At 51.1% G+C, this 22,629-nt stretch overlaps 1 protein-coding gene across 2 annotated transcripts; it reads right to left on the reverse strand.

The window, feature by feature from the left end:
• Positions 1-582: 582 nt before the first annotated feature.
• CSRNP1 (cysteine and serine rich nuclear protein 1) lies at positions 583-13,761 on the reverse strand. 2 transcript variants are annotated; one of them, XM_049799135.1, is made up of 5 exons: positions 13,545-13,761; positions 6,284-6,479; positions 3,651-3,910; positions 2,984-3,280; positions 583-1,814 (listed from the first exon to the last, which is right to left on the reverse strand). In XM_049799135.1, the coding sequence occupies exons 2-5, from the start codon at positions 6,453-6,455 to the stop codon at positions 831-833; spliced, it is 1,713 nt and encodes a 570-aa protein (XP_049655092.1). In that variant the 5' UTR covers positions 6,456-6,479; positions 13,545-13,761; the 3' UTR covers positions 583-830. The 2 variants fall into 2 exon arrangements, with proteins under 2 accessions (XP_049655092.1, XP_049655094.1); XM_049799137.1 differs by lacking the exon at positions 13,545-13,761 and adding an exon at positions 8,948-12,516.
• Between the last annotated feature and the right edge of the window lie 8,868 nt (positions 13,762-22,629).

A 22,629-nucleotide genomic window follows, 5' to 3' on the forward strand; every position in this document is an offset into this window, starting at 1 on the left:
GCTTGCGTTCAGCTCTTTTAGAAATGTGAAATGAGGACCAAACAGCCAACATCCTTCAGATTCAGAAAAAACAGGGTCGTCTTTAAGGATGGGTGCTGCTGAAGACCTTATTGCCCTTCCAGGTCATTGATAAACCACAGTGCTATTCATGTACTACAGGTAGAAAATAAATAAATACAGATATATTATGCAAAAAAAAATGATTGTACACATAATACATCTGAGGTATTACCAATTTAAATAAGGTTTCATGCTAGTTCAAGCTTCGGTGGCTAGTTAAATTCTGGAATTTGCAATAAATAGATGAAGAATGATTATGTATATAGTGTATGGATCTCTTCTGTAAACCTTGTCCGATTTAAACATAAGAGCGTGTTGGGCTAACTCTTACGCAAACCACAAATTTTCACAATAAATACAGCTTCAAAAAGTTGTCTTAAAAAGTTCCTGCAACACTGAAACGTTTCTAGAAGGGGCTGTACGTACGACTGGCAACATTAGCAAGGAGCATTTCTCAACAGGTCTTTTCATACAAAACACAAGGAAATTAATACGTGAAAGTCTTTTTCCCTCCCTCCCCAACCCACCCCATCATGAAAGTTTAGAAATTTTTGCACAAACAGCGAGAGAACTGATTGTAGCTGCAGTATGTCAAAACGTCCACGTTCTATAAAGACCAAAAATAGTTTGTTTGCTTAGAAAGTCTTTTTTTTTGTTTTTTCCTCCTTATTTTTGAGTAGCGCATCATCCTTTCTGTGAAAGTTTGCCCATCAGACTGCTTCAGTTTTCCTTTCGGCACTGGTCCTTGCCGCCCGAGCCACATGGGCATTTCACACTTTCACCGTCTCCATCAACGATGACTTGATGGCATCCTCCAAAAGTTGATTGTCTGTGAAAGGGGCCGGGGTTTCAGGGACGGATTCGGACAAGCCGATGAGGGACTCCAAGAAACAGGAGCCCTGATCTCCGGCTTGCGGGAAGCTGGGGAAATTAGGCAACTGAAACTGTAACGCTGAGAAGTTATCGAGGTTCTCATACTCCTTTAAGGAGTTGTAAAGGGGTCCCAAGTTATAGTCTGAGAAGGACTGGAAGAAATCCAAGGAGTCAGAGGAAAGGCTGAGGTCGGCGTAGCTCTTGGAGCAGGGCTCAGCCGGGGATGAGGCGCAGCATGACAGCCCATCGCACCGTGCATGGGGAGCATCCTCCAGCAAACCCCCGCCGTCCTGGTTGGCGTTCTCGTCCAGGCACTCGGAGAGGTGGGACAAGTGACCGGGGACAGGCTTGGCCTCGCCGCCGTGGTCCTCGATGAAGAAGTCGGCGGTGTGGAAGCAGCTTAGGTCATCCTGGCCACGGCCACCCTCTTCCTCAGCATCCGAGTCGTTGAAGTGGAGGATGCGCGCCAAGCCGTCGTCGTCCACGTCTGACTGGGATTTGTCGGAGGGGAGGCTCTCGTAGGGCTCCTCCAGGTCCTCGCTGGGGTGGGAGGAGATGGAGGAGTCCGTCATGTCGCTGCTGCAGCTGTTCTCCCCCAGAGCCTCCAGGTCAGGGCTGAACTGGAAGGCGGGTGCCAACGGCACCGCACGCTCCTCCAAGGAGCCCTTACCCGTTGCACATCCCAAGGGCGGCAGCCGCTCCCGAAAAGGGGGCTCGGCCTCCGCCACCTTCTCGCTGCTCTGCTGCTGCTTCTCCAGCTCCAGCTTCATGATGGTGTGGATGAAGTGGGTCTGCACGCGGGCCTGGTTGAACTCGATCCTGCCCTCGGTGTTGCCGCAGCCGTCCTTGGTGCAGCCGCAGGGGAAGGAGGTGTGATCCATCTGGCACGGGGAGAAGCAGAGGCGGAGAGTTAGAACTGAACCCGGTGGCACAAAATCGCAAACACTCGCGACTCACCTGCCCTGAGAAACCAAGTAACAGCTGAGGGGTTTAAAAGCAGACAAAAAAAAAAAAAAAAAAAAAAAAGAAAAAAAGACACCCTGCTCTTTTGAAGGGTTGTCATAAAAACGTTGGATTTCAGTACAACTGAAGAAAGTTAAAAGGCTCCAAAAAAAGCAAAATATAATGCTCCAAAAGGAGACGTAAGGGGGGCAAACATGAATTTTTATATATTACGTCATGATATTTAATACCTGATCCATATCATGAGCTTCTGCCCCTTGCCGAGATAAGGACAAATCGCTCAACAGGCGTCTGTGGCACCTTTATGTCCCTGTTAGCAGCAGCCACTAGAGGGGAGCTGTGACACACACATGGAGCACCCGTCAGACTGTGTGCACCCACCCGCCTGTGCACACTCACCCTACACCACCCCCAGCCTGCAACCACGGCATCGAGGGAGTGCGCGGCACCCAGAATAGGTAATATGCCTCCCCAAACACAGCCAGGCAGGCACCCATAAAAAATAAAATGAAAAACATAATAAGCTAATTGAATATGGAAGGATTATCCCACTTTGTAGGTGGTCTGCACAGCTAGCTGTGGGATGACACTCAGCCGAGACTCCCACGTTTGCCTGAGCGCGCTGGGAGTTGTGACACACACCAAGGGAAAATAAAATTAAAAATAAAAACAGGGGGAGGAGGAGAAATTGCAGTCTCGCGTGGGGAGCAAGAAGCTTTCATTATGAAGACATTCCCTCGTGGCCTATCTCCAACAGGAGACCAAGCAGGTACAGGTCTCGTGGGAACGGATGGGGCAGGTGCATTCACGCTGCAGGCTCAGACACATCCCCACGGCTGCAGCAGCAGTGCAGGGACGGCTGCACGTGTGATTTGGGAAGTGGACGCTTTCAAGCAGCGTCTGCCTCGCAGCCTGGGGAGCATCTCTAAGAGCTTTTCTCGCCTGCTTCGCTCCAAGCGCAGGTGGGAACACATGCATTTTACAGGCTGCCCTAACTCTGTCCTGCTTGCTCAAACCCTCCCTGCTTTAACATACACATCAGCTGGAGCCACGGCTTTTCCCCTGTGCCCAGAGGCGAGGGCAGTACCTGACATTTAATGCCTGCCAAGCTGCAGCTGCAGGTCTCCGGGTCGCAGACCTCCCGGCAGTCGCAGCCGCAGTCCTCGCGGGACAGGCGGATGTTGTGCAGCTCGCGCTTCTCTTCCTTGTCGATCTTCTTCACCCCCACAGCTTTCAGCAGCGCGCGTCTCTTCTTGGCGGGGTAGGGCTGGAGGAAGAAGCCATCCTCCAGGTCCACGTTGCTGACGTCAATGTCATCATCGGAGATGTCTTCGATGGTGAGCTGGTTGGCCTCCTCCGACTCCTTCGTGCCGTTCATGGTTAGCTAAGGGCAACAAATGGGCAAAGCGTTAGGGACGTGTTGGGGACACAGAGCCATCAGCACCCCCAGGTCAGGAGAAACAAGCAAGAAAAGATCTGCCCCCCATGGTGGCCGACCCCAGGACCAACATCTGTGTCAGAGCCCCCAAAGACCTGACAGACACCCGACATGCAGAGTTCAGTGTCTTTTCCATCACTTTGCGAAGGTGAAGAACTGAGCTGAAAATCCCACACCAGAGCCTGTGTTTTTTGGAGACCTGAACAGGGTTAAGGACCGATGCCCCCAGGTCTCAGAGAGGCTCCTACCAAAACCTGGCCATTAACTAATGACATCCACCAGCTCCTCACCAACCTAGCCCCATGCTCCTACTCACTTTCCATTTCAACGCTTCCAACTTCTCCTCTTTTAATTTCTCTTCGAGTTTCTCCCGACGAACGTTTTCCTGCTCCTTTGAAAACTCTGCTAGCGTGAACTGCCGGGAGGAGCTGTGTTTGCTCACCATCCCCAGGGTACAGCCCCCACGACTAGGCACACTCGTGAACCCCTGGCAGCGTGGGAAGTAAAACACAGTGACCCGGTCAAACTCCACATTGTTTTTCTTTAGTCGCTTGGATTTCTTCAAGATAGACGTGGCTAAAAATGGGGGAAGAAAAAAAAAAGCACAAAGTCAGTACTGCCATCCTGCAGAAAGGACAGAAATATTACCAACAGGCTGTAAATACTACAAACAGGCAGGACTTGAAATTACTCTCTCAACAGGGACGTGATGGGACAAGGGTGCAACATCCCTTGATGGCTTCTGGTGTTTTAGGATCTAATACTTCAAAGGTGGGATGAGGATGGAGAGGAAACTAAGCCAAGTCCCGATGCATTGGAGTCACTGATCAGATTCACCCTAAGAAACGGCTGATGCTTCTCCTTCCCGCTTGACTTCCTTCAGGAAGCATGTATTTGCTTATTCTTTACGTGCAGCAGAGCATAACGAACAAGCAACAAACCATCCTACACGCCTGTCTTGCTCTAAACCCAAGCACCCTGCCCCACATTCAGGAGCTTATGGTCTGCTCCCGGGATGCCGAAGCACCGACACTCCAGCACTGTGTGGCTCCAGCTTTTGTGGCAGGGCAGAAAATAGCCAAAACGGCTGTTTTTCTGGTACTTCCTTTCACCATCCACTGGGAGGAACTATGAATCTATAGTTTATTCTCAAGAGACTCATTTGAGAGCAGCTGCAAAGATGTTAATCTTTATGCAGGTGATCCCAGGGTAAACATGGCAATACATGACTCTGGTTTATCTTAAACTGCTGAAACATGCTACACACCATTTAAAACAGAGCCTCTCCAGAGATACCTGGTTCTGCACATTTGCACGTGCAAACGTAGCAGAGGTGGACTAATTAGCCAGGGCAGTTTCACAGTAAGTGAGTTTCCACGAATGTAGCTGGCCATGAAAAGCAAAGCGAAATGCAGTGATACTGGGTTACAGAGCTGCTTTTTGTGCAGCATGAGCATGTCAGGAACGAGAGTCAGCTATGCACAGATTCGGTGGTGAGGTTTTTTGGTCCCATTCTCTGCTGGGGCATGGATGTCTTGGTTGCCACCACGGAGAGTATGGGAAAAAATAACCCAGAAAGGATGGGTGACTCCTGCAGAGCTGGGATCCGAGCCCCGCTCTTTGGATGACAGAGCTGCGGGCAGCCCTACTGCAGGGAGCCAAACGAAAGGACTGCCGAAAACCCGAGGGGCTCGGCTGATTTGGCTGGCCCCAGCGGCTGGGAAAGTGTAAGAACGGACAGTTAGCTGCACCCGTGTTTCACAAGTCTCACTTGCCAAAATATAGCATTTCAGTTTCATATGAAAAAAAAAAAAAAAAGCGTTCACCCAGCTGTGTCAGCAGCTTCTGCTAAATAGCTGGGGGTTTCACACTGGGCTCTGCAGTTGCTTTGATGATATCTTTGCACTGCGCGTTGCATTTTCATAATAACCTTGACTCAATCGTCTAAAACATTAGCTCTTTATCAAAAGGCAAGTTAACCACCACGATCATCTATCAGCTGAGCTGCTGCACTTTGGCATTTGCTTCTCTCTCCCCGCACCCCTCCTCCGAAATTGTTTTCCCATTCCTGACCCTTTTCCAATTGAGCCAGAGAATACAAAAAGTTCATTGTTTTGTCACAAAACCTGGGAAGACAAGCAAGAATGAGACTCTTTATTATTACAAGACTTCTAAAGCCTTTTCAGACCACTGCGTGTTTGTGTATGTCTGCTAAGTAGACCTTAACTGCTATATACAGTGGGTGTTCAGTATAATTTACTAGGTTGGACTATTTCTCCTCCATGAAGATGGTCCCCTATTGTATTTTTTATTTTTCCCTTCACATGGCAGATAAAGGATTTTACAACCTTGTCTTCTGTGTGTTTTCCTAAAAGCTCTCAAAACTGATATTGCTGGGAAAACAAAATAGCATTTATCTGTACTAACAGCGGAGGCAATGTCAAACGTGTCATGTTCTTTGGCAAAGTACCCAACTTATGTAGGAAACGAGCTCTGAAACGGTAATTACTATACTGGTTAATCATTTTTAAAAACCAGTGTTATGGGCCTTGCTGTCTGTTTAGGTTTTGCCTATGGAATAGCTTGACAGCTATTGATTGAGGGATGGTGGGATGGTCCTACAGCACTGGCTTGGAGGCACCTGCATGCCTCTGCACACCCAGGTCCTTGGGTTTCTATTCCTGGAAATCTGGACTTCAGCAAAAGCATTATAAAGGAATGATAAATGCTGGGAGGAAGGGCTGAGGAAGACTACCCTGAGGATGCTGGCTGATTATAAAATGAAGATCAGTTGGTGTAATGACAGGGAGCTGGTGTTACGGCCGCTTTCGCTCGTAAAGATGTGCTTCAAGGGGGTCTCTGCATGGTGATGACCCACCACCACACTACAAAAAAAACCCACACAGAGGCATGGCTGACCCCAGGAAAGGGGCTGCCAGAGATACTCACGGGTGAAGCTGGGCGTTAAGGCAGAGCTGGGCTTGGGCTCTCCGTGGGAGCTCTCCTCGTCCGACTCCCAGCCCGAAGACGCTGAGGAAGAGAGGGGGGAACAGGAGGAGGAGGAGCAGTAGGTACTGTCATCCCCCAGCTCTTCGTACTTCCTTTTCAATACTCCGCTCATGGTGACGCCGTATTTTTCATACAACTGGAAAACAAAGGAGAAAAGCAAAATAAAGTGGGGGAAATATTGGCAGTTTCTGGTGATGAGCAGGATGGCTTTAACCCTCAGCAAGGCTTCTCTGCCAGGTCCACCTGGCCACGCAGGTATGATTCCCAAAAAGTGCTCCCCCGCAAAGAACACACCTTACTACCCTCGCTGTGCACACCTGCTGACTTTCTCTCCCATTTTACGACGCTGCAGAAAAAACAACTACCGCAGACAACAAACTGTCCGGAAACCAATTCAATCAACACAAATGTTATCAAACAATAAGTATTACATTTTGCTTACTAATTCTTTTATGTTAACTCCTTACCCAGATCGCTTTCTATGCAGTTACAGCTTTAACGTCTTGCTAATTACAAAAATAAGCCAGTTTGCAGAGAACAATCTGTTGGCATGATTTACTTGCTACAGCCCCCTGGGGAAACAGACTTATTAAATGAAGCACTGAAATACAAATATATCAACTGTGAAGAACAGCCCTTCTCCTCACGGTGCCTTTCATAGTCAGTCCTCCATTCAATAAGCTATTCTTGTTTAGGCTGGGTTATGTATCAAGCATAGTAGCAATTAAAAACAACGCAGCTAATTAAAAACAAAGGAACTCTGTACTTGCCTAGATTCCTAAATTTCCTGCATGCTTTTCCCCTGTTCATCTTAAAGGAAAAAAAGAAAAAACAAAACTAACTTTGTTGCATCTTTTAACCTTTGCTTTTGTAAAGTTTGTGGGGTTTTGTCTCCTGAAATTGCACAAAAGCTACACACTTTGCCTACAATAGGCTAACGGATGTCAGAGCCCACCTAAGCTGAGATGCTCTTGCATAGATGATGGACTGTTCCTCCTTTTACACGCTGGCAATACCGCACCAGATGCCCCTGCGTCTGCAGAAGTCACCACCAGCTTATTTTGAAGCCAGTGAGCCGTACCCAAAGCTGAGAACAGGCTGCTGCCGGAGGAGTGACTTGCTTTGACCCCATCCCACCGGGCTGTAAGACACAACCACAGTGGGAGATAATGCAGCCCCGGGCCAGAAACTCCCTCCAGCAAGGTGGGGAGAGCCCCAGGAAGGTGGGATGCTACCAGCCACCCCGGTGCTTCAATAAAACCTAAAGCATCCCTAAAACGCGGATGACACTGGGACAGACACATACAGCTCCCAAAACGGTGACAGTGCAGATACGGGGGTGCCAGACACCCGGTCCCCATCCCCTCCCGCCAGCTGAAACTCCTCCACCTGCCAAATTTGTTCTTTGTAACCGTAGCACTTTCTCACCCTCTTTTGCATGTCTGAAGTTAATTTAAGTCTCTGAAACAAAACAAACCCAAAACACTAAACCGGCCCTCCTGACAGCCCTGAACAGGCGGCAGAGAAACCACACCGGCTTCGCAACCTCCGAACGATGGGATTCTCAGTATCTCGACGGCACCGCGCAGGAACACGTAGCAGGACGGGAGCACATGCCGTGTCTTCAAAGCCCTGCGCCAGCCCTCGTTAATTATGTTTACCAACAGCTTCCCAGGAGACAATAGTCCCCTAAAAGGTCAAAAAAATCCCTGGATGAAGCAGTTCCTCAGCCTGAAGAAGTTAATCATTCACTGCAATGCGCTCCTACAGAGCCAGTGCATCCCCCACAGCCCCCTGAACTTGGGGGCCTGGCAGAGGTGATCCCCACCATCCCTCCTCCTCCTCCTCTTCCTCCTCCTCCTCGGCAGCCCCGGAGCTGCAGGTGGTTTTGCCATGGAGGGGTTGTTGGTTTTTTGGCCTTAATCCAAAACAGATGGGGAGAAGGTGGATTTGGCCACCCTCCAGCCCCAGCAGCACACGTCCTACCTGACACCTGGATTAACCCCTTTCCTGCCTGGACCCTGGCAAAGCAGAGCTCAAAGGCAGCCACGACGCCTAAACCACCTCCCTGCCTGCCTTTACAAACCTTTCATTTTTATTCTTCTTGTGTGTGTGCCTTCTGCTCTGCCTCACATTTAATTTAAGAAACAACCAGGAGCAAAGAAACCTTTCAAATCCATGGCAGGGGTCCGAATCAAAGCCTGGGCTGCAGCCAGAGGTTTGTTCATCCCAGCCAACCCCATCGTCCACGCAGAGCGACCAAAAACTTTGCAAAAAAGTCCCACACGTGGCTTGAAAGAGCATCAGTTCGCACCACAGAGCGACAGCTCGCTGCTCCGAAGGACACCTCCGATGTTGCCGGTGAAGGATGCCACTGTCTAGCCAAGGGAGGGAGAAACCAGCTTCCCAAAAAGCCCGTAAGACACATGTCCAATGGCAAACGCCCTCAGAGGTGTGATGGTGACCACATCCAAGCACCACGGGAGACACCGGAGGGTACTGGAGCAGCCAAAATCACACCACTAAAGCAGGGATAACTCTCAGGTCCGCACCAAAAAAAATCCCAAACCAACCCACGCAGCATCCATTTCTGCTGGGATTTACCTGGTCTTCAGCACTCCTAGAGAAGTGAGAAGGCAGACATCACGATGCTGCAGAGCGATGCAGCCCTGATGCTCGGGTCGCCTGCAAACCCAACAGTGACAATCACGAGCCACGCCGCCTCCCATCAAACCACACAGCGAGAAACAAAACGAAGCCTTTTCCTCAAGCAAGCTAACCAAATTAACACAAACACCAAGCCAGAGCCAAGGCAAGCTGTGTATAAGATGGTGCAATTTTATTTATTATTTTTTTAAAATACTATCATTGCTGATTAGCCACGTCTGGCAGCAGGATGAAGGGAGGTGCGTGCATCTCCCATCTATGAGAACAAGCCAAATGCATAGGAAAAAAACCACCTTTGGCAGACTGTCTTATTCAAAACACCTATTGTTTTGTTAATGCAAAGTAGGTGTCGTGCAGACATGATTCTCAATTAATAGGAAAAAGCTGGTGAACCTGTTGCCCACCAGCCAAAACACATTAATTTTCCCCCTGTAATGCCTTACCCCTCTTTGCTGATTTACGGCTGCGACGTTTTCCAGGTCAAGTTTTCAAATCCTTCTCAGGAGCTATACGCGACGCAGTGGGGCTGCACCCATCGGCATCTACTTTGTATCCACCCCAAAAAAGTCCTCCAGACAGGGGTTTCGCCGTCAAGGTGAAGACGATCCTCTCCTCCCCTCCTCACCCCGGCACTTGGGAGCAGAAATCACGCCAACGATTTGGATGCTGCCTTGAAAGCCATGTCGCTGAAACCACTGGCCGCTCAGCCAAAAAAACCCAGAGGCCAATTCAGACACAGCGAGGACATTTTAATTGCAGTAATTCCGCAAGTAATCTTAAATCCACACTGATGTCTTACAAAGAAGTCACAAAAACGTGCACAGCAGCATGGAAAAAAACAACCAAACAAAAAATATATATCTATGTATCTGTGCTTGCCATTGCGAATCTCTGCAGGAACCACTGAGCGCAGGATTTTACCACTCTCTTCGCTCTTTCCTTTTTTTTTTTTTTTTTTTTTTTTACATAACCTGAAATAAAATAATCCTATCTTCCTTTTAGTTGCCAAAAAAGACATTCTGTTCTTGGCTAAGACTTCTTACTCATCTATTTTACTGAAAACAGCTTTTGGAACAAGTACATAATGCAATGGATCAAACCCGCAGGAATTCCTCTCTGGCACCAGAACTCCCACTATCCTGGGAATACTTTCTAACAAATATTTAGCCCAGATGTGCATTCCTTTCTTTTTCTCTCCCTCCTTTTTTTTTTTTTTTTTTTTTTTAAAGCATTAAAGTTTGGGTGGGGGGGAGTGAGGGGGTTGGCTCTCTAGTTGGGGGAAGGGAATTGAATCTGCAAAGTCCCATTTCTGGTGCTTGGCAAGTCGCAGGGTAAAGCCCTAATACACTGGAATGCGAGGAATTAATGTTTTAACTATCCTCCTCTTGGACTACGTCTCAACAGTAAATATTTCGAGTAATTTAGATTTAAGAAGGTTTGGCATTTGTTTAGCCGAGCGCAGAGGAAGGCAACTAAAAGCCCTACCAGTGTCCAGTTAGTCTATTTATAAGAGACTGCACTAAGAGGCATCACAGCTTTGTGCAGAAGTACGCGGAGAAAATGTTTTGGCATTATATTTTGGGGCTGTGTATGTGCTTTGCACCGGGCAGACAAATGCAGCAGTGCAAGCAACGTAAAGGAAACTTCTCCCAGCAAGTCCAGCGGCTGCGTTTGCTTGTGCCACAACTCCCATGGTACTGCAGGAGAACACCTACGAGCAAGGACATTTTAAATTTGGGGGTTTCTGTCGGTGGAGCATCCTAAAGAATGGAAGGATCCCAAATCTGCACGTGAGCTATCGAAAGGAAACTTTCTTCTGCAAAGCAATTCGGGTAAAAACAAAATAAAACAAAGCACCTCAGTGCAATGCACTAAAAGTATTTATTTTTCAGTGACTTTTTGAGCCTGTTTGCCAACTTTACAAGCACAGCTGTCTGCCTGCAGCCTGGGAAGCCAAAGTGGACTCTTCCCGGCACACCGGGACGAGGGCTCGGGTGCCGGGAGCGAGTTCACCACACTGCTGAGCCGTGAGTCAGAGCGGCTCCCGCTCCCTCCCCCAGAGCCGCAGTGGCTGTGCAGGTCTAGCAGGAGTAAATATTAGTTTAAAAACCACCACTGCATATTTTAGCCAGGTACGGCTCCGAAAGCGACTCGCGGAGCAAACACAGGGGAGTTTTTGGGGTCGGTGTTTATTTGCACGCCTCTGTTTATTGCGGGTCAGGCGACCTTGGTGCGAGTATCACCAAGAACTGGTGCAGAGCTGAGCTTCCCGTTTAGCTATCCCAGATATTTCACGTCTAACAGCAGCGGTGATTCCAGTAACGCCTCTGGGTTACTTAATAATCACCACGCTATCAACACTGATTCATTGCTCGTTCATTTAACTATTTTAATTCTTTGCATATTTACCTAAGTGGTTTCCCCCGCGCCGCTGTGACAGCCTCCACGATGACAACACTTCCCAATTTTGGGGCTGACCAGGGCCAAAGCGAGTGGGATCATCCCACTGGGACCCTCCAGGGGACAGTCCCGTGCGTGTTCCCAGCCACGCAAGCTGTGCTTTCCAGTTCAGGCCAGATTATTTTCACCCAGCTGGGTCTAAGGTTTCATAACCTTGCTCCGGTTAAAAATAGCCTCTGCCTACTATGCAACAGCAAAACCCAAAGTACCCCGTGCCGCCGAGCAAGAGCATGAATCAGTTCGTAGCACCACGAGTTTATTCTCCTGCCAGAGACTGAACAGGCAAAACGCCTTTCCCGGGAAGAGCATCAGAAGCATTTACTCCATCTACTAATTTTCAGAAGGCCACAAAGAAAAAAGCTTTTCAGATTTTCCTATCAAGCCCTTATTTCTCGCTGACAGCTTGAAAGGTAAATAAGAAACATTAGCAAATACATTAAAGGTTATCTGACACGGCCCAAATGAAATGAGGTTCAAATGTACTCGGCGCAGATTGTGCTGTAATAAATATGAAAACGGCGAAGTGTGCTTTGTCTAGGAAAATCCTCTATTTGATTACACCTCATGAATAATTCACACCAGGTTTCCATATTTGTCCTCCTGTAGGTACACGCTGTGCATTACCTTGCCTGCTATATATACGCACACATTTCCTGCGCTGAATTATTAAAGGCTTGCCGGGAGCTGCAGAGTCTCTCCGCACGGAGAACAAACGCACGCACCATCCCAAAAATAAACTCCCCAACCTTGACTGGCCTCATCTGCGAACTGCTCAGCAGAGGAAAAATAATAATAATATTAAAAAAATTCTTGTGGAAAAGAGGAAGAAAAAAAAAAAAATTAATTGCTGATGAGTTCCCTGTAACAAATGACAAGACTTTGAGGTTTGTACATGGCCGTGAGGGTTTTCTCTCCATCCCACCGAGGCGCTGTCATTACAGACGTTAGTGAGGCAGGGCTGCTTTAGGAAAGGGCTGTCCCTATGTGTCAGCCTCTTCCTACAGCGACATTATGTAACTCGGAGGTGACAGACACTTTGGAGGATGCCGGGGGTGGGGGGGGTGGAAGCAAAAAAAAAAAAAAAAAAAAAATTAAAAAAAAAAATCCCACAGTGAGAAAACTTAGTAGTTTTGTTTGTTGTTGGGTTTGGGGTTTTTTTCCTCCTTCTTTTTCTCAGGTGCACTGTAAAAGCCCTGATTTTATTTCGGGAGGCTGCGGGCGGTGGGGGTGTGTGTGTGTGGGGGGGGGTGCCCGCTCTCCGTCCGTCCGTCCGTCCATCCGTGCGCCGGTCGGTAGGTGTTGCTGTAGCGACGGGAAAGCATCCCCAGCCGGGCAGATTTGGGGAAGAGCGAACCGGCAGGGCTCTCCTTCACCCCCCCCCCCCCCCCCCCCAAACCACCACCACCACCACCACCCCCCCGCGCCTTTCTTTCAACATCAGAAAATTGGAACCGCAGCCGTAAAGATGGAGCGGAGCCTTAACTAACGGGGGGGGGGGGGGGGGGAACTCAGCGCTACTCCAAATCAATAAATAATTAGGGATTTATAACGTGTATACAGCACAGCGTTTTCTGCCGATGGGAAAGTGCGGGCGGGCCGGGGGGGGGAGCGGCAAAGACACCCCCTCACCTCCCCCAAACCCCTTCCCCGGGGAACGCGGTCCCGCTGCCACGGGGGGTCCCGGACACCCCCCCCCCCCCCCCCCCACGGGCTCCCCTCGCCCCCGGGCCGGAGCAGCCCGGCCAGACGGCGCCGCTGCGGCGCGTCTGCCCGGGTCCGGACGGCGGGGAACCGAGACGGACCCCCCCCCCCCCCCCCCCCCACCACACACACCACCACACACCACCACCCCCGGACAACGGAGCACCGGGACGAGCGGTGACCCGGACCCCCGAGAACCAAGCACCGCGCCGGACCCCGCGACGAGTGAGCCAGCACCGACCTGACTCCGAACCGGAGCCCCGACGGCCAGACCACCGGACACCCCCCCACACACACACACCGCCTCCACACACCCCCCACACACGCTCCCGCCACCGCTTTCCTCTCAGCCCCAGCCCGGCTGCCCCCCTACCTTCAGGCGGCGGCGGGTTCTGGGTGTCCGGCTGCAGCGGCGGTGCCTCTCCCTCTCCCTCCTCCTCCTCCTCCACCTCCCGCTCCGCTGCCGCTGACCGGGGCCGGGGCTGACGCCGCGCCGCGCTGCCCTTTTTCGTCAGTGGAAAACTCCGGGCTCTGACGCAGGCGGTGACAGGCGCGGGGCCGGCGCGCACCCGGCCCGCCCGGCTTCCTGCTCCGCCACCTCCCCTCCCGCCTTCGCGGGCGGGGCGGGGCGCTGAGTCAGGGGCGGTGGGACGCCACGCCCCGCCCCGACGGCACCGCAGGATCCCCCCCCCCCCCCCCCACTCTCCCCCGCTCTCTTCCCGTTGTGAGGCGGGAGACGCTGACGGGGGGGTGTACAATGGGTGTGGGCCCTAAAATGGATGTGGGTTCCAGGCGGGGGGGTGTGTGGGGGGGTGTCCCGGAAAGGGTTAGGGAACCACAAGCACAGCTTGGACCCCAAAACAGGTTTGGGGACTGCAGGGGGGTTTGGGTCACACAAAGGGTTGGGGACCCCCAGGCAAAGGTTGGACCCTGAAACAGATTTGGATACCGCAGCGGGGTTTGGGTCACACAAAGGTTTAGGGAACCACAAGCACTGCTTCGACCCCAAAATGGATTTGGGCACTGCTGGGGGTTTGGGTCATAGAAAGGTTTGGGGACCCCCAGGCAAAGGTTGGACCCCAAAACAGAATTGGGGACTGCAGGGGGGTTTGGGTCATACAAAGGGTTGAGGACCCCCAGGCAAAGGTTGGACCCCAAAAGAGAATTGGGGACTGCAGGGGGGTTTGGGTCACACAAAGGGTTGGGGACCCCCAGGCAAGGCTTGGACCCTGAAACAGATTTGGATACCACAGCGGGGTTTGGGTCACACAAAGGGTTGGGGACCCCCAGGCAAAGGTTGGACCCCAAAACAGAATTGGGGACTGCAGGGGGGTTTGGGCCACACAAAGGTTTAGGGAACCACAAGCACTGCTTGGACCCCAAAATGGATTTGGGCACTGCTGGGGGTTTGGGTCATAGAAAGGTTTGGGGACCCCCAGGCAAAGGTTGAACCCCAAAACAGAACTGGGGACTGCAGGGGGGGTTGGGTCACACAAAGGGTTGGGGACCCCCAGGCAAAGGTTGAACCCCAAAACAGAACTGGGGACTGCAGGGGGGGTTGGGTCACACAAAGGGTTGGGGACCCCCAGGCAAAGGTTGGACCCCAAAACAGAATTGGGGACTGCAGGGGGGTTTGGGTCACACAAAGGTTTGGGGACCCCCAGGCAAAGGTTGGACCCTGAAACAGATTTGGATACCGCAGCGGGGTTTGGGTCACACAAAGGGTTGGGGGCCCCCAGGCAAAGGTTGGACCCCAAAACAGAATTGGGGACTGCAGGGGGGTTTGGGCCACACAAAGGTTTAGGGAACCACAAGTACTGCTTGGACCCCAAAATGGATTTGGGCGCTGCTGGGGGTTTGGGTCATAGAAAGGTTTGGGGACCCCCAGGCAAAGGTTGAACCCCAAAACAGAACTGGGGACTGCAGGGGGGGTTGGGTCACACAAAGGGTTGGGGACCCCCAGGCAAAGGTTGAACCCCAAAACAGAACTGGGGACTGCAGGGGGGTTTGGGTCACACAAAGGTTTGGGGACCCCCAGGCAAAGGTTGGACCCTGAAACAGATTTGGATACCGCAGCGGGGTTTGGGTCACACAAAGGGTTGGGGGCCCCCAGGCAAAGGTTGGACCCCAAAACAGAATTGGGGACTGCAGGGGGGTTTGGGCCACACAAAGGTTTAGGGAACCACAAGTACTGCTTGGACCCCAAAATGGATTTGGGCGCTGCTGGGGGTTTGGGTCATAGAAAGGTTTGGGGACCCCCAGGCAAAGGTTGTACCCCCAAACAGAATTGGGGACTGCAGGGGGGTTTGGGTCACACAAAGGGTTGGGGGCCCCCAGGCAAAGGTTGGACCCCAAACAGGTTTGGGTCCCACAGGGCGCTTAGGGACCCACAAGCAGGCTTGGCCCCTGAAAGGGATTTGGACCCCGCAAAAGGTTTGGGTCCCTGCATGGGGTTTGGGACCCACAGACACTGCTTGGACCCCAAAAATGAATGTGGGTGCCTCAAGGGGTTTGGACCCCACGAGGGGTTGGGTACCCACAAGCAGTCTTGGCCCCTGAAAGTGATTTTTACCTTGCACAGGGTTTGGGACCCTACAGGAGGTCTGTGACCCACAAGCACAGCTCGGACCCCAAGACAAGAGTGAGGCACCACAGGGGCTTTGATCCCCGTGGGGGTTTGGGGCCCACAAGCAAGAATTGGCCCTAAAAAGAGTTTTGGCCCCACAAGGTGGTTGGGATCCAGAAGCAAGGTTTGGCCCTCAAAAGGGTTTCTGGACACCAAGGGGATTTGGCACCTACACAAAAGGCTTGGTGCCTAAAAGGGATTTGGGTTCCACAGAGGTTTTGGGCCCCACAGGCAAGGCTTGAACCCCAAAAGGGGTTTTGGTCCTGTGAGGGGTTTGGGACACACAAGCAAAGTTTGGACTCCAGAAGGGGTTTGCTTCTCCCCCCAGGATGCATAGCAGCAAGGCCTGTCCCCCAGAGGGGATTTTGGACCCATAGGGATTTGATCCCCAAAAAAGGTGTTTGGGCCCTACAGGCAAGGGGTGATCCCCCAAGGGAATTTGGGCCCCTAAAAGGGACTTGAGCCACATGGGCAAGGGTTGACCACAAAAATGGGCTTGAGCCCCGCAAGCAAGGGTTGTCCCCCCAAGAGAATTGGGTCCCCAGAAGGGACTTGGCCCCTACAAGCAAGGCTTGGCCCTCAGAGGGATTTAAGGCCCCACAAGCAAGAGAGACGATGTTTTGGGGAGTTCGTTCCCCAGCACAGCTGGGATGGGAGGGACATCTGGGAGCCTGCACCAGATAGCTCTCCAGCTCTGGTCACAGTTCAGCTGAGGATCTCCACATGCTTCCCATCGACCACCAGGAGCTTTCAGAGAGCTGCACCACTGGCATCAAACCCCTTGCAGCGGTAGGCGAGGTGCAGACTGACCCGGCATTGCCCAATTCCAGCACTTGGCTGGATTTTTCCCTCTACAAGCTGGAGCTGGGCCGACGGCCAGTGGCATGGTCAGAGTCCCCAGGCTATGAAGCTGCCTGCTCTCCGGGCGGCTCTTTACAATGTAATCCAGCTGTATCCCACAGGGTTTGGGTACAGCCAAGCTGCAGGAGTCCCTGTGTAGGACCAAGCCCACGGAGGTGGGAGGATTTGTCTCCGCTGGCTCCATGGAGGAGCCTGAAGACAACCATACCAGGGTCTCCTCAACTCCACCTCTGCATCCAGCCTCTAAGGGGCTGCTCACCCCCTTCCTACGCCAATGTCTCGCTTTGATCCTTCACTTGCCATAGCTTCCACTCAAAATCAGACGGAGTCGGGTTGGATTTGCCTTGGCCAAGAAGGTGGATGAGGTTGGATTGGGGTGTGGAGGGATTTCCCCAAGCACCGTGCCCCCGTGCTCCATTGTGAGCCCCTTAGCTCCGAGACACTTCCCACGCAGTGCTGTGAGCCGGGGTGCTGGCACCTCTTTCCAGGAATATTATTTTACTTGTAAACCTCTTGGGATGCCTTTCACCCTTTTTTTCTTTTTTCTTTTCTTTTTTTTTTTTTTTTGTTACACAGGTGTCTCATTTGGAAGGTGTCCGGTCTGACCATGAAGAGTAGGGAAGATGAGGAGAGAGCTTTGATGTGGTACAGCTTTTTTAGAGTAAACTGCTGTGAAAGTCTCAGCCTCAGTCCTTTCACCAGTGAAAGCTTTCAAACTCTGAGGCTAAAATGTTGGAAAAAAAAAAATAATCTGACGCTGAAAATGGTCCTCACTAGCGCCGAAGCCACAGCCGGTTTGATACCACCATGCGAAGCGATGCCACCAGGATTTTTGCTTCTGGTCTTACCCCAGTTGTGTGTCAGTGATTCCCATGGAGAGGGCAGCCCCACCGGTCACCCTTATGGCACTGCTGCAAGGGCAGCAAACAGTAGTGTTGTGCGAGGCTGAGCAACCAGGGTGGACTGAGAACATCTTCAAGCCGATTTTGCTGCTGTGCTTGATGTAACTCCATAACCCTGTGGATGCCCCATGCATCTCATCTCCAGGGGCTTCACCCCAGCACCTGACTCGCCTCCCTTGTCTCTCTCCCCAGCCCATGAAACAACGGTGACAGCTCCCAGCGGTATAGAAGCACAAGAGGGATGTGTTGAGATTTTGCTTCAAAGATGCAAATATCGTGGAGGCAATACGTAATTCTAGATGGTGCCCTGATGACGGGTGGGTCCTGTCTTTGAGGCACGATGGCCTTCCTGAATATGCTGGTGCACAGTGCTCGATCACCAAAGGAGCGGTTTTCCTGAGGTTTCGTTTACCATGTTTGGACACGGCCGTGATTAATATTTCCTAACAGGAAGACGTCATGCGTGCAGGCTTTCCTCTTCAGGGTTTGGGTCGAGGGTGACCAAGTTCAGGTTATACGCTGGCTCCTCGCTTCCTCCGCCTCGGAGACTACACCCCGGCCAGCCGCTGCCTCCCCGCCGGCCGCCGGCCGCCACCCCAGCGGCTGCAGTCGCCCATCGCTGAGCCCGACGTGGGTCCTGGCGCCGGTGAGGTCTCACCGCACAACCCCATGGGACCTGGAGAGCTTCGATATGTCGGGACCAGGGCATACTATCACCTAGCTGTGTACTGTGCCTGTGAGATGAAGGGGGGGGTCGTCATTTGTCACCATCCCTGAGCTGAGTTTTGCATGAAACCCAAGGTGTGGGGGAAAGGGGATATCCTGGAAAACAGTCAGAAAAGCTGCCAGTGACCTCCGGGTTGCACATTTTCTCTCTTGCTTGTATTATTTGTAATGAAAGTAAAGCCACTGTGAGATAGAGTCCCATGCAGGGCAGACATTATTTAGTGGTTCAACCAGGCAATGAACAATTCTGACCCCAAACTGCCCATATCTGTGTGTGTGAAAGAGAAAGGAGATTTGAAACAAAACTTTCAGGGTCTTCTTTTTGAAGCAGCGTTTTTTTGTTTGTTTTAAAATCAACCTAAAAGCACTACTACATAAATAAATTGAAGCTTGCACAGAGGGCTAAATATCCCTCAACCAATTAAGATGTTTTCCTGTGTAGGTTGAAAAAAATATCTCAGTTTGACTCAACCTGTATTTTGCTGTTGCGCCTCTGAGCCTCCTTCCTCCAACAAATGAATTTGAGAGAGAGAGAGGAAAAAAAAAAAAAAAAAAAATCTGTTTCTCTTTAACATAAGCCAGGTTGGTTTGGACCTCTCAAGAACCATCCTCCTCTCCCTGCGCAGCCGGAGCGGCTCGCAGCCCCTGCGCCCAGGAAAGCCCTCGCTCCTTTGGCAAAGGCTTCTGGCAGCACTGGCCCAGAGCTGGTTTCCCTGGCCGGGCGCCACGCGAGTGCTGCTGCGGTGGGAGGAAATTCCCTGCTGACCGGCCACGGCCGGGATAAGTGGCCTGGCAGAGAGAAGCAGCCGCAGACCAAGCGCAGGGAGTGGGGAGCCCAGCAGGAAAAGACCGGAGGGAGATGCTGCGTGGCTCATGGGGCGGCGAGATAAGAGGTGTGAACCGAAAAAGCTCTGGATGTCAAGCTCCTTGCTGCCTGTTTTGTGCCTGCCCTGCAGTGGGAGAAGAGCCTTCCCTAGAGGAAAAAGCCTCTTGGTGCTTGGGGATGGAAAAATAAGGAGTATCCGGGCTTGAAGACAGGAATTTTTTTTTCTGGTTATACATGCACACCCCGAGCATGGTTCTGAAAGGGCTTATCAGCTGTATCTGGCTGTGGATGTGTTGCTGGGTACTGTCGCAGCTCATCTGAGAATGAAAGTGCGGGGATATGGGAAAAGAAACCACCGCTGAATCAACCCCGCTTGAGCAATCACATGTCCGGCATCACCCCCAGCTGGTCCCGTGGCCCTGACTCGCCCCATGGCCCCAACTCGTCCTGTTTCGCATTCAGATAAAATGAACACTTAGCTTTTATAACACGTTGTGCAATTGCAGGGAACCACCGTGGCTGCTCATGGGCTGCCTGTCTTGGTGCCAGCGGTCCTTCCCACCCCACGTATCTGAAATACAAGCTGAACAAGGGCATTGAGTTATTTTGGGTTTTTTTTCCCCCAAAAGATGGACTTAAAAGCGGTAAATCAAAAACTTTGCTTCAGCCATGCTCTGGGCTATTCACCTACACTGGGAACTGTGAGAGGGACGCGGCTGTACTGGGACAGCCTTGGGTGAGTGAGTCCGGCCATGAACATGTGGCAGAAGGTGTCCTGCAGTTTCCTCATTGATTTTACACCAGCACAACTCCATCAGCTTCTGTGAAGCTACTTCTGATTTGAGCTGATGCTGGAGGACAGTCAGATCTATAGCATTTAAGGCCCTGTATGCTCTGCTCTTATATACCTGCTGGGTATTATTTGTGTGTTTACTGAAATGTGCTTTCTTCATGCATTTTGCTATGCTGTCAATCCTTGATAGAGATCGGGACATCATAATACTGCGCTCTCCTAAATGTATAGGCACCCTGTACACTTGAGAGAGATGGAGAATATGGCCTGTTTGCTGGGGAGTGCTGATATAATTGTTAGATTCCCAACAAACATGCAAAAATCATCAACCCGAGCGAGTAAGTGTTAATTTAAAATGCAGGCATGAAATGGGAATTGTGAAAGTGCCGTGTAGTTTCAGCCACTCGCTAGCAGTGGTTAGCGGCAAGGAAAATGAATGTGACAAAAAAAGCCTGTTATCCAGACAGCTGAATTCAAGTGGGGCACCTGTGTCCTCAATTAACCTAACTAATAGTTAACTTCGGTGTCAACAGAAACCCTCGCACCAGGATTTGGAGGTGGGAAATACACGAGTGCTGTGTTTTTCGCTCCTTGACATTTCGTGAGTCGTCTGGTTTAGCGCTGAAACATCTCAAGTGATGGGACTGTTGCAATTTCTCTTTCAAGGGTATCGCTCTCGCACAATAATTAAATCTCCGGCTTTCAAGCGTAATTGCCAATGACAGTGCCTCCGAAGTTGCTTTTTATGCTCGACTGTTCTGTCTCCTGGCAGAAAGGGCTTCCGGAAAAAAAAAAAGCAGCCAGGGAAGAGTTGTGAGCGGCCACAAAGGCAAGAAGCAGCAATACAAACTCCATCCTTCCCCCCACGTAGGGACAACAACTGACTCTAAACATTGAGGCGGCCCAAAATACGTCGCAGTCCTGGATGCCTAACAGGCCCTGAAGGAAATGGTAGCTTATAGTACAGCTCCATCATTACCAGGCTAGGTGGAAAATGGTAATTTCTCAGCGCTAGGACCTGTCTCCTGCTCCAGGTTGGTAATTGGTGGTGTTGGCGGTGAGCCAGGCAGCACTCGCAGCTCTGTCTTGAGAGGACAAAAACCTCCATTACTTTATGCTCTCTAATTCTCTCAAGGTGTTCTGCTGTCTATCAATAGAGTCGCCATGAGGTAATAGAAATTACAACCTCCCCAGACTTATTTGTCTGCAAGCGTTTCTTGTAAAAATAATTATGTGAGTCTCTGGAACTGTGGTACATGAGAATGGCAGAAGAGAAAGTTCACAAATTAAAATGCAACAAAAGTCTCTTTATCGTAATCTACGAGGGAGACTGCGCGAGAGGGTTATTTCCCTTCCATTGGGTTGGCTGGTGGCAGCTTTTAGAGAGAAAAAGCAATTTTTGTTGTCCGTTTGTCACTTTGCAGTGAAGTTGCTCTAGTCCCAGATCCATGTAGGGTGATGGGTTTGGCCAGGCACCCCTCGGGGTTCATTCCCTACCCTTGCCACGGTCTCTCCCTCTGAGCTCTGGTAAGCCACCCTCCTGTCACTTTGGTGGCTCACGATGGGGACGTCACAACTCCGGTGTCACTTGCTTTGCCTGGCTGCAGGCTGGGGCCGGGGCTTTGCCTGTAGGTCCCCACCAGCCCCTGCCCTCCTTGCAAGAGGAATCCTAAAGCCTTCGTCGCACCCTGTTCTTAACCAGCAAAACACCATCCAGAGCAAAAATATTTGCAGCGATGTGACAGACGAGCTCTGCAGGAAATACCTGAGCTGTCTGAAAAAGTTACTACCCCCCTGCCTCCAGCAAAGGCCGTCGGTTGACTCCGGCATCTCAGCACGAACCTATTTTGATGCAAAGTGTGAGAGAATTGCCTGGACTGTGAATGGGAAGATCTGGGGCACCTGCACTCCTGCCCCCACGACTGCCAGGGGTGAAGCCCCCAGCGCAGGAGAGGGCTGGAGGCTCCTGGAGGGCTGCGGTGGCTCCTTAAGCCACTGCAACTTCTCAGTTTCAGAGCAGAGAAGCCAGGATCCAAAGCCATTCAAAAGAACAATTGGCTAAAGCTCAATTTTCTCCTCTAAAGAAGGTTTTCACAAGCCCACACTATGGGGCAGGGGCATTGCTTCCCCTGGGCAGCTTTTATGGTAATTGAGCTGGACAGAAAACAGCAGTGAAATACATACGTAAACTCTGTATATACAAGCAGATGTGTGTGCGTCTCTATATATTTAACTTGATTGACTGAATTCACAGCAAAGCTCGCAACAAAAAAATGCTGCTCCCCTGTCACCAAGAGCTGAAGCAGCGTTTGGTGGCCACAGCAGCCACAGGTGACACTTCAGTGCTTTCTTCTTGGTGCCAGCGCTCCGGATGACGGCATTTGTTTAAAAATGGAAACTATCTAAAGGGCATCAGGTCTCCATTTGTGTGCTGGTTTTATCTGTGAGCTGTCGCTATCCTTCCGACACTTGCAGGATGCCCAGGACCACCAGGTTTTAGCATCAGACCCTGGCGGCATGGAAAATTTGCTCTGAAAAGGGTAAGTGTGTGGAATTAGGTACCAAGAGTAAATTGGTATTTGTCTTTGTTGGTGCTTTATGGGCTTGGTGACAGGTCACACTCCTGCAGTACTTGTGATCAGCGTTTGAGCTTCCGAGCCAAATTCACGTCTGCTGTAAAGCTGTTAAACTCCTGGCAAGGCCACTGACATAGCTGACATGTCC

Source organism: Accipiter gentilis, chromosome 4 (genome assembly GCF_929443795.1).
Source record: "Accipiter gentilis chromosome 4, bAccGen1.1, whole genome shotgun sequence".
NCBI classification, from domain to species: domain Eukaryota; kingdom Metazoa; phylum Chordata; class Aves; order Accipitriformes; family Accipitridae; genus Astur; species Astur gentilis.